The sequence below is a fragment of the Mobula hypostoma genome, chromosome 31, assembly GCF_963921235.1.
Source record: "Mobula hypostoma chromosome 31, sMobHyp1.1, whole genome shotgun sequence".
Lineage (NCBI taxonomy): Eukaryota > Metazoa > Chordata > Chondrichthyes > Myliobatiformes > Myliobatidae > Mobula > Mobula hypostoma.
The window spans coordinates 8771068-8783487 of NC_086127.1; the positions used below are offsets into that span (position 1 = coordinate 8771068).

Below are 12420 nucleotides of genomic sequence, written 5' to 3' on the forward strand. Positions count from 1 at the left end.
CAAGACCTTACCCCCAATACCGTGTGCTTTAAGTTTGCACACTAATCACCTGTGTGGGACCTTGTCAAAAGCCTTTTGAAAATCCAAATATACCACATCCACTGGCTCTCCCCTATCCACTCTACTAGTTACATCCTCAAAAAATTCTATGAGATTCATCAGACATGATTTTCCTTTCACAAATCCATGCTGACTTTGTCCGATGATTTCACCGCTTTCCAAATGTGCTGTTATCACATCTTTGATAACTGACACTAGCATTTTCCCCACCACCGATGTTAGGCTAACCGGTCTATAATTCCCCGGTTTCTCTCTCCCTCATTTTTTAAAAAGTGGGGTTACATTAGCCACCCTCCAATCCTCAGGAACTAGTCCAGAATCTAAAGAGTTTTGAAAAATTATCACTAATGCATCCACTATTTCTTGGGCTACTTCCTTAAGCAGTCTGGGATGCAGACCATCTGGCCCTGGGGATTTATCTGCCTTTAATCCCTTCAATTTACCTAACACCAATTCCCTACTAACATGTATTTCCCTCAGTTCCTCCATCTCACTAAACCCTCGGTCCTCTACTATTTCCGGAAGATTAATTATGTCCTCCTTAGTGAAGACAGAACCAAAGTAGTTATTCAATTGGTCTGCCATGTCCTTGCTCCCCATAATTAATTCACCTGTTTCTGTGTGTAGGGGACCTACATTTGTCTTAACCAATATTTTTCTTTTCACATATCTAGAAAAGCTTTTACAGTCAGTTTTTATGTTCCCTACCAACTTTCTCTCATAATCTTTTTTCCCTTTCCTAATGAAGCCCTTTGTCCTCCTCTGCTGGACTCTGAATTTCTCCCAGTCCTTAGGTGAGCCACTTTTTCTGGCTAATTTGTATGCTTCTTCTTTGGAATTGACACTATCCTTAATTTCCCTTGTCAGCCACAGGTGCACTACCTTTCCTGGTTTATTCTTTTGCCAAACTGGGATGAAACATTTGTCAAATACGTTCATGATCTGGATGATGGGGTGGTAAATTGGATGAGTAAGTATGCAGATGATACTAAGACAGGTGGAGTTGTGGGTAATGAAGTAGGTTTTCAAAGCTTGCAGAGAGACTTAGGCCAGTTAGAAGAGTGGGCTGAAAGGTGGCAGATGGAGTTTAATGCTGATAAATGTGAGGTGCTACATTTTGGTAGGACTAATCAAAATAGGTCATACATGGTAAATGGTAGGTCATTGAAGAATGCAGTAAGAATAACGGTGCATAGTTCCCTGAAGATGGAATCTCATGTGGATAGGGTGGTGAAGAAAGCTTTTGGTATGCTGGCCTTTATAAATCGAGCATTGCGTATAGGAGTTGGGATGTAATGTTGAAATTGTACAAGGCATTGGAGATGCCAAATTTGGAGTATTGTGTACAGTTTTATTCACTGAATTATAGGAAAGATGTCAACAAAATAGAGTACAGAGAAGATTTACTAGAATGTTACCTGGGTATCATCACCTAAGTTACAGAGATAGGTTGAACAAGTTGGGTCTTTATTCTTTGGAATGTAGATGGTTGAGGGGAGACTTGATAGAGGTGTTTAAAATTATGAGGGGGATAGATAGAGTTGACATGGATAGGCTTTTTCTATTGAGAGTGGGGGAGATTCAAACAAGAGGACATGAGTTGAAAGTTAAAGGGCAAAAGTTCAGGGTGAACTTCTTTACTCTGCGAGTGGTAGCTGTGTGGAACGAGCTTCCAGCAGAAGTGGGTGAGGCAGGTTCGATGTTGTCATTTAAAGTTAAATTGGATAGATATATGGTCAGGAAAGGAATGGAGGGTTATGGGCTGAGTGCAGGTCAGTGGGACTAGGTGAGAGTAAGAGTTTGGCACGGACTAGAAGGGCCGAGATGGCCTGTTTCCGTGCTGTAATTATTATAAGGTTATATATGATTGGTGGTGATCTTTGGGGAGCATTTTGGATTTCCTCAACATTTTCTGTATTTTTTGAATCCTATGGAATACTTGAAGGACTAGATAGGGTGGATGTGGAAGATGTGGATGTTTCCCATGGTGGGGTATCCAGAACTAGAGGGCACAAGCTCTAAATTCAGGGGTGACCTATTAGAACAGAGGGAAGGAGGAATTTTTTTTTTAGCCAGAGAGTAGTGAATCTGTGGAATGCTCTGCCACAGACTGCTGTGGAGGCCAGTCCATGGGTGTATTTAAGGCAGAAGTTGATCGCTTCCTGATCGGTGAGGGCATTAAAGGATATGGCGACAAGGCAGGTGTATGGGGTTGGGTGGGACCCGGGATCAGCCATGATGGAATGGCGGAGCAGACTCGATGGGCTGAAAGGCCTCATTCTGCTCCTGTGTCTTATGGTCTTGTTGTGGTTATTGGGGATGGGGACGTGGGTCACTGGGAAGTGGGAGGGGCCATTGGGACTGCTGAGTGGGTTATTGGGAAAGAGCAACAGACCATTGACAATGGGGAATCGGATGGATGTAAGACCTGTTGCTGCCTTTGGGAATGGGGCGAGTCATTAGGAACGGAACACCGTTTGGACTGAGATGGGATCATCTGGAGTTGCGCAGGGGTCGCTGGGAATGGGGTGGAGGTAATTCAGAATGGGAGGTGCCATTGGAAATGGGGCTGTAATTGTGAATTGACAGCCACTGCCGGGAGCAGAGTTGGATTGACTGGGAATGGGACAAATCTGCACTCAGATTTGGTGCAGTCGTGGGATTCAAGGAGAAGTTCACGGAAATGGGAGGGAAGATGGGGTGGGGATGGGCAGGTGTCACTGGTGACAGGACAGTCATGAGGAATTGTCGTTGGTCATTGAGAATGTGCTTGGGGGACATTGGGAGTGGTGGCGGTGTTTCTCAGAAGTGGGGCCGGGTTTGTCAGGAATGGGGTGGGGTTTGTTGGGAATGGGGCGGGGACATTCTGATTGGAGTAGTGTCAGCGCGTGGCCAAGTGGTTAAGGCGTTGGTCTAGTGATCTGAAGGTCGCCAGTTCGAGCCTTAGCTGAGGTAGCGTGTTGTGTCCTTGAGCAAGGCACTTAACCGCACATTGCTCTGCGACGACACCGGTGCCAAGCTGTATTGGCCCTAGTGCCCTTCCCTTGGACAACATCGGTGGCGTGGAGAGGGGAGACTTGCAGCATGGGCAACTGCCGGTCTTCCTTGCCCAGGCTTGCACCCTGGAAACCTTCCAAGGGACAAATCCATGGTCTCATGAGGCTCACTGATGCCTATAGTTCAAGACAGACCATGTGAATGTGAGGGGCAACTGGTGTCACAGGCACAGCAGATTTGGCATTTATGCTCTCCATAATATGCACATGTCAGACAATTATCATTTCATGACAGCTGTATTTACTTCCCTTCTTTTGCTGTCAGTTCGTTTGGATATGGCCCAAATGCGGTGACAGAGAGAGAGACACTGAAATGGGTCGATAGCTCACAGACTTTAATGCGAACAGTATTTTAAGGGAAAGGAGAACAATAAACGCTGGACCAAATGGGACCATTAACTAACACTCTCAAACGTAAAACTAGATGCCAACACTTGCGACTGAAAGGAATATCTAAATATGAAACAGACACCGCTAGTCTTCAGAGCCAGTCGGCTTGGCGGTCCACTTCTTCAGGCAAGGCCGAGAGCGAGCAGACAGCGTGATGGTGCCGTGCTTTGCTCAAGTCTCGACAAGTGCCACGATGAAAAGAAGGGAGTTAAATACAGCTATCGTGGGATGACAACTGGCTGACGCGTACGTGTTCACGAGCGCCGTTGCCGGTTCTGCTGCTCTGCCCAGTCTGCGGCTGCGACAGTGGGGAATAGGGCGGAAGTTAGTGGGGTGGTGGAAGGGGGACGTGCGACAGGTGCGACTCAGAATATGAAAGGGGGTCGGATATGGGGCGTGGGACGGGGGGGGTGCGATCATTAGGGCACAACTCTGAATGGGAATGGGACAAAGTAGTTGGGAATGGGCGAATGCTCACTGAAGATCGGAGTGAGTCCCATTGGGAAAGGGCTGGGGCGACTGGGTATGGGGCAATGGCGTGATATTGGGAATGGGGCATTCCATAGCTGTTTCCTCACTGACATCAATTGTTCCCTAATCCTACTCTCCCCAGATGTCGCCGAACAGCACTGAGTTGCCCCCTGTCTGTCGGGACTTTGACAGCAAATTATTGCTGCCCAGCTGCAGCGACCACGATCAGGTCCACCAGCTGCTGCTGGCCTGGCACGGCGTGCAACTGGGCATCAGCCTCCCGCTCAACGCCGTGGCTCTCTGGGTCTTCATCTGCTTCCTGCGCCTGCGGACGGTGGTGACAGTGTACCTGGCGAACCTGGCCGCCTGCGACCTGCTCTTCACCCTGGCCCTGCCTCTGCGGATCTACTACTTCGCCACCGACAACTGGCCACTGGGCAACGCACTCTGCCAGCTGGCGGGCTCACTCTTCCAGCTCAACATGTACGGCAGCTGCCTCTTCCTGGCGGCCGTCAACGTCGACCGCTTCCTGGCGCTGGTGCATCCCCTCCACTCCCGGCCCCTGCGCCGGCGCCGAATAGCCTGGCGAGTGTGTGGGGTGGTCTGGGCGCTCATCGCCCTGGGATCCATCCCCGTGGCCATCGCCCACGACACCAGCTGCTGCCAGAATTCCAACTCCACAGTGGAGGTGCGCTGCTTCGAGAGCTTCTCCCCACGGGCCTGGAAGAGGGAGCTGCTGCCTCTCGTTGTGCTGGCGGAGATCCTGGGCTTCCTCCTGCCCCTGTCTGCCGTTCTGTACTGCTCTGTCCGCATCCTGCGCGTCCTGAGCCGCAGGGGTGGTGGCGGGCAGGGAGAGGGCGAGGTCCGGAGGAAGAAAGTGCGCCTTCTCCTGCTGGTCAATGCCACCATCTTTGTGCTGTGCTTCCTGCCCTACAACCTGCTGCTGGCGAGCTATGCAGGGATGAAGGCCAGTGGGGACGAGAGCAACACAGAGCTGAGGTCCAGACTCCGCTACGCCCTCCAGATCACCATGCTCCTGTCGAGCTCCAATTGCTGCCTGGACCCACTGGTCTACTACTTCAGCACTGAGGGCTTCCGGGCCACCTTCCGGCGTGGGCCCCTCAGCCCGAGCTGGTCCAGGGAACTGGGCCAGGGGCGGTGGACACTCCTGCTTCCGTCCAGGAAGGGGCGCGACCGGGCCAGGTCCTCAGACCACGGATCTCCCCCTGTGGAGTTCCAGGTTGTGGGGAAGGGGGAGGGGTTGGAGAATGGAGAGGGTGCAGAGGAGAAGGGGGAGAAATGCTTGTAGACAGAGTCGGGCGCGTGACCCTTCGATCCCACGATCCTTTCTGAGCCGGCCAATACTGTTCGATTGTACATTCCCAATGAGCCCCACTCCTTCCCACTCACTCCCCTCGTCCACACTCCCAAAGTACCAACCCCCGCCCCCCACCATTCACTCTCAGTAGGGTCCACTCCTTCCCACTCACTCCCACTGTCTGCTCTGAACCTTTACTGTCAGGGAAATGTATACAACATATATCCTTAAGTTCTTTTTCTTCACAAGCATCCACAAAAACAGAGATGTACCTCAAAGAATGAACGACAGTTAAACCTTTGAACCCCAAAGCCCCCCCCACAGCTCCCCCCTCCTTCGCACAAGCAGCAGCCCGCAGCCCCCCATGCCCATGAGCAAGAAGACATCAGCGCCTTCCATTAAACACTCAAGGGTGCAGCAAAGCATCGGTAAAGACACATATGTGCAGTACTCCAAAGACTACTTGTTCGCACGGTAGTTCAACATACCACCAGCTCTCTCTGTTTCCCTGATAAGGGAAAAAAGAGGTGTCCCCGTTTCACAGAGAGAGGGGAGACTAAACAATCATCTCACTCATGATGTTAGAAGCCTGTTGTGTTGTTTTTTTCAAGCTCTGCACCCAGACAGTTGGCCCCAGAAAGGCACAGCTCTCCGGACACACAACCCCCCGGCAGCCGACCCGCTGTCCCTGATGTTCCGTGTTCTGTCATGGTGCTTCAGACAGGGCCACCGGCCAAGACCCGGCCCGTCTCCAGAGCCACGGGATTCTGGCACCCTGAAGGCGTGCTAGTCTTCCTTGGGATATCAAAAAGCAGCCGGTCGTAAGGCCCAGAGAGGGGGTCCCATTCCCACAAAGAACCGAAGACAGGGTGCAACTCCGGAGAAGGGAAAAAAGAGATTTCAAGGATAGAAATAGAGCTATTTCCAAGGAGGCAAGCAAAGGAGTCACTGTTTAGCACGATCATGACTTCACCCTGCCCCTCTGCTCTTAATGGAGCCCAACTATTCCTAATCATTCCAATAGCACACACTCCCAATGACCCAGCCTACCCTGTCAGTCTGCAATCACAATACACAGCAGCCCTTTCTGTGCCCTCTACCACCCACACCCGTAAAGAGTCCAACCCTTTCCATGAACACAGGCACTCTGAATGCTTCCTGCCCCTTCCTGCCCACTGCCGATGTCCCAACAGACACTGCATTGACCGCTGAACGAAATCACTCAGGGACCGACTGTGGGGGTGCGACATGCATTCACTCACCTGGAAAGCAAGCACTCTCTGTGAGATCTCTGGAATGGAGTCTTGCCAGACTCAAAGTGCGTGAGATAGAAACAGAGATAAAAAAAAGTAGGCAAGTCAACACAGTTACCAGTATCTGCGATCACATCAAATACTTTTGAGATTTTTCAGTCGGACATGGTCCAATTGATTTCAGAAAGTATCAGCTGTAGGAAAGATTGGACAAACTTGTTTTTTTTTTTGTGGATTCTTGGAGGCTGAGGAGAGACCTGAAAGAGCAGGACAGACAAATGGAATACAGTCTTGGGAAATGTACAATTATGCATTTTGGTAAAAGGAAGAATAGTGCAGATTGTTATCTAAACAGGTAGGACATTCAAACATCAGAGGAGCAGAGGGACTTGTGAGACCGCCTGCAAGACTCTCAGAAGGCTAATTTACAGGTTGATTCGGTGGTAAAGAAGGCAAATGCAATGTTGGCATTTATTTCAAAGAATTATAAAAGCAAGGAGATAACGTTGAGCCTTTATAAGACACCAGTGAGGCTGCACTTGGAGTATTGTCAACAGTTTTGGGCCCATATCTCGGAAAGGATGTGTTGTCCCTGGAGACAGTCCAGAGGAGGGTCACAAGGATGATTCCAGGAATGAAGGGGTTAACATCTGAGGAGAGCTTGGCAACTTTGGGTCTGTACTCACTGGGATTTACAAGAATGTGGGGGGGGCGGGGGGCGGGGGTGCGTGGAATCTCATTTAAACCTACCGAATGTTGAAACGACGAGATAGAGTGGATGTGGAGAGGATGTTTCCTACGGTGTGGGTATCCAGAACTGGAGGGCACAGCCTCAAAATTGAGGAGTGGCCTTTTAGAAGAGGCACGGAGGAGTTTTTTTTAGCCAGAAAGCAGGAAATCTGTGGAATGCTCTGCCACAGACTGCAGTGGAGGCCAAGTCTGCGTATATGTAAGGTGGAAGTTGATAGCTTCCTGATCGGTCAGGGCATCAAAGGTTATGGTGAGAAGGCGGGTGACTAGGGTTTAGGGGGATCCGGTATCAGCCATGATAGAATTGCGGAGCAGACTCGATGGGCTGAATGGACTAAATCTGCCCGTGTCTTACGGTCGAATGCTCTAACATTATGAAATTACAGGAGGCTATATCACATCCTTTCTAAGATATGGGGCCCAAACCTGTTGTCGATACCCCAAGTGCGGCCTGACCAGTGTCTTCTAAAGGCTCAGCATTATTTCTTTGCTTTTATATTCTGTTCCACTTGAAATGCGTGTCAACGTTGCACATGGTGCCCTGACTGAGAATCTTTCTTACATGGTGAAAGTGCCAAGCGTACGCTCAAAATCTTGGCAGCTGTCAGGTGCAGCGTACAGCAGTACTGGCAGGAACAGTGATATACATATAATGGGTGCGGCCTAAAGCTCCCTAAAAGTGGTGTCACGGGTAGTCTGAGTGGAAAAGCCTGCAAGTAGCATAATTAAATTCATTGCTGGGGACATGGAGTATGAGACTTGGGATATCACGATGAAGCCATCAACCACTCTGGGGTGGCCATACTTGGAGAATTGGCTGCAGTCCTGGTCGATGCCACGGCTTTATAAGACACTGGTGAGGCCACCCCCTTGGGTGTCGTGAACAGTTATCTAGGGAAAGTTGGGCTGGCATTGGAGAGAGTCCAAAGAAGGTTCACAGGGATGATTCTGGGAATGAAAGGGTAGGGTTGTCATAGGAGGAATGTTAGATGGTTCTGGGTCTGTACTCACTGGAATTTAGAAGGGGTGGGGGGGGAGGGGGGATCTCACTGAAACCTTTCAAATGTTGAGAGGCCCAGACAGAGTAGCTGTGCAAAGGATGTTTCCCGTGGTGGGGGAGTCTAGAGCAAGAGGGCACAGCCTCAGGAAGGAGGGGTGCCCTTTCAAAACAGATGGGGTGAAATTTCTTTTGATGAATTTGTGGAATCTGTTACCACAGGCAGCTGTGGAGGCCAGGTCACTGGGTGTATTTCGTACAGACTGATTGGTTCTTGACTGGGCATGGCATCAAAGGTTACGGAGAGTGGAGCTGTGGGTGGGCTGGGGTGTGGTGGCGGGAGAAAAGGGATCGGCCATGGTTGAATGGTGGAGCAGACTCGATGGGCCGAATGGCCTAATTCTGCTCCTATATCTTATAATATTAGAGGCAAGTGTAGAGCAGTTAGCCAGCATCATTGCTACATTTCCCCTGAGGTAGAAATGCCAAACGGGGGGGTGGGGGGGGAGTGCAAATAAGATGTGCGAGGCACGTTTTTTTTCGCAGAGAGGACAGTGCGCGTCTGGAATGGGGCTGCCAGGTGCAGCGGAGGAAGCAGAAACTGTGGATGTGTCGAAGAGAATGGAGGGATATGGGCCGTGTGCCCAGCCCCGCACTGCAGACCTGTGGTCACCCAGTACGGACTGGCTGGGGCACTCGGTGGATCTCCTGGTGGACTTGCTCCTGGCCCTGGCCAAGACGGCAGCTCACAGATCCACACAGCAGGAGCCCGAGGGTTTATGTCCTTGGAGCGGGCGCACGCAATCTCTGCGGGCCCATTGGGAGCGTTCTTGGACCGGGGCCCCCGCTCTACAGAACTGAGTGTTTTGTAGATAATAGTAACCATATTTTAATGTGAAATGTCAGCTTTGTAAAGCCCTGGTCACTTTCTGTATTTTGTGAGTGAAAAAATGTTAAATCGGGTGGTGGGGTCGGGACACATTTCCACCAAAGGAGGTGCAAGGTGCTGGCCTGCAGGTCACCCTTGGTCAAGGTGTGGCGCCTGTTAGCCCCTCCCCCTTCACTGCCCCCGCCACCAGAGCAGGTACAGGATGGTCATATGAGCAAATGCTGCATTTGCAGAGGTCCTGGGCACACGACCGCTGATGCCGGGCAGACAATGTCTGAACGGTGTTGATAAGTGGCTGTGGAGGGAGTGGGGTCACCTGCCTTGTGACCACATCGCCCGGGAGAAGGCAGTGGCAGGCCACTTCTGTGGGGAAATTTGCCAAGAACAATCGTGGCCGTGGATAGACCATGATCGTCTGTCCTGCAACACGGCACATAGTGATGGTGACGAGTTCTGTTTTTATTTTTAAAAAGAGATTGTGTCATTAGCTTAATTAGTCTGGCATGACACTGTGGGGCGTAGATGCCTGTTCCTGCACTACTTTTCTGTATTATGTGGAGTTTATAATGTATGCCTATAATAAAGTTGAACTTGAAGACTGGGCCAGACTGATTCTGACACTTACCGCACCATGCACGGTCGTAGCCCACTTTCGCGGTCGCTCAATATTTCGGGTCCCCTGGCGGGCGGAGAATCGGCGCTCATGCGGATGACCTCGAGTGACCGTCCGCGGGACAGGTTGAAACAACCCGGGTGCCAGCCAGTTCGTCCAAGCATCAGCGGTCAAGCGTACTCCCATTTCAGATTCATTCACTTCTCGCGCGTACGCGGGAGCGCGCAGTGAAAAGCTTATGGTCTTACCTGTACGCGATCCGTTCCCTGCATATTGATGTGATTTTAATAGCCTCCTAAATACACACGTCACATCTGCTTCCACCAGCCCATTCCAGCGGTTTGACTGTCAAAAAAAAAACCGTGCCTGGCACATCTCCCTTCAATTTTGTTCTGTTCCCTTCTGTAAGATCCCTCCTCACTCTCCTGCACTTCAGAAAGGTAAAATTCTCACTTATTCAAATTTTCCCTGTAACTGAGGTCTCGAGCCTCAGGTGACCCGAACTTGCTGACAGTGCTCACCAACACCTTACACATCCCAAGTCCCCCGCTCAATACCCTGGTAAGGGGGCAGGGAGGTGAAGATGGTGTTAGAGCCCCTGGCCCCCATGAGTTGAGGCAATGAGAGATGGAGCTGGAAGGTCACATCACGGTAATGAAACGTCTCTGAGGCTGCCCTCGGAGTAGGGTGTTCACTTTTCATCACCACGCCATCGGAAATATAGAAAAAGTGCAGGGAGTATTTAGGAGGCACTGGCCGGGACAGGAAGGAATGGATTAGTACTATTTCCTTCTGCGTTTGCACAGTCTGATGTCTTTTGCACGTGGTCGAACGGTCAAGTTGGTGCAGCCTTTCAGAGATTCTATAGTGGATTTATTGAGTATGCCCGCAAGAAAATGAGTTTCGGGGCTGTATATGGTGACATATATGTACGAGGGGTGATTGATAAGTTCGTGCCGTAAGGTAGAAGGAGTCAATTTTAGAAAACCTAGCACATTTACTTTTCAGCATAGTCCCGTCCTACATACACACACTTACAGCCGTCGTGGAGTATACGGATCCCTTCTTTGTAGAAGTGGGCCACAGCAAGGCTGATTGATAAGTTCGTGGCTGAAGGTAGAAGGAGATGAGTTATACGGCTGTCGTTTGAGTGAAAATGCAGAAAGTTTGAAGTTTCTCCTCGTCTCCTTCTACCTTAGGCCACGAACACCGGCAGTGCATTTCATGCACTCTCCGTATAAAAAAACTTACCCCTGACATCTCCTCTGTACCTTCTTCCAGGCATTTTAAAACTATTCCCTCTCGTGCTAGACGTTTCAGACCTGGGAAAAACCTCTGACTATCCACATGATCCCAATGCCTTTCATTATCTTGTACACCTCTATCAGGTCACCTCTCATCCTCCGTCGCTCCAAGGAGAAAAGGCCGAGTTCACTCAACTTATTCTCATAAGACATGCTCCCCAATCCAGGCAACATCCTTGTAACTCACCTCTGCACCCTTTTTATGGTTTCCACGTCCTTCCTCTAGTGAGGCGACCAGAAATGAGCACAGTACTCCCAAATGGGGTCTGACCAGGATCCTATATAGCTGCAACATTACCTCTCCGCTCTTAAACTCATTCACACGACTGATGAAAGCCAATGCACCGTATGCCTTCTTAACCACAGAGTTAACCTGTGTAACAGCTTTAAGTGTCCTATGGACTCAGACCCCAAGATCCCTCTGATCCTCCACACTGCCAAGAGTCTTACCATTAATACTATATTCTGCCATCATATTTGACCTACCAAAATGAACCACCTCACACTTATTTGAGTTGAACATCTGCCACTTCTCAGCCCAGTTTTTCATCCTATCGATGTCCCGTTGTAACCTCTGACAGCCTTCCACACTATCCACAACACCCCCAACCTTTGTGTCATCAGCAAATTTACTAACCCTTCCCTCCACTTACTCATCCAGGTCATTTATAAAAATCACTAAGAGTCGGGGTCCCAGAACAGATCCCTGATGCACACCACTGGTCACCGACCTCCATACAGTCGTCTACAACCACTCTTTGCCTTCTGTGAGCAAGCCATTTCCAGATTTACAAAGTAATATCCCCTTGGATCCCACGCCTCCTTACTTTCTAATAAGCCTTGCATGGGCACATTCTGCATGGAGGTCTGTCACTAGTGGTGTGCCTCAGGGATCTGTTCTGGGACCCCTACTCTTGGTGATTTTTATAAACGACCTGGATGAGGAAGTGGGGGAATGGGTTAGTAAATTTGCTGGTAAGACTTTTGGCAGTGTTGAGGGTCAGGGGGATCTTCGGGTCTGAGTCCATAGGACACTCAAAGCTGCTACGCAGGTTGTCTCTACCGGCGGCAGTGGTGGAGGCAGATACAATAGAGACTCCTGGACAGGTACATGGAGCTTAGAAAAGTAGAGGGCTACGGGTAACCCTAGGTAATCTCTAAAGTAAGGACATGTTCAGCACAGCATTGTGGGTCGAAGGGCCTGTATTGTGCTGCAGATTTTCTATGTTCCTATCTTCCTAATGCAACTGCTGCACCGAACAACATTTCGTTCATTGAGATAGTAACCCTGCCGCTGGTCAGGGCACTTTAGCGTACTC

General features: G+C 50.1%; 1 protein-coding gene across 4 annotated transcripts in view; it reads left to right on the forward strand.

Annotated features, from left to right (window-relative positions):
- Positions 1–9781, forward strand: part of LOC134339903 (lysophosphatidic acid receptor 5-like) — a 61549-nt gene extending 51768 nt beyond the window's left edge. For all 4 annotated transcript variants that reach the window (XM_063036681.1, XM_063036680.1, XM_063036678.1 and 1 more), the window contains one exon: positions 4120–9781. In XM_063036681.1, coding sequence (XP_062892751.1) covers positions 4120–5286 — 1167 coding nt within the window. In that variant the 3' untranslated portion in view covers positions 5287–9781. The remainder of the gene's footprint in view (positions 1–4119) is intronic.
- Positions 9782–12420: the final 2639 nt, after the last annotated feature.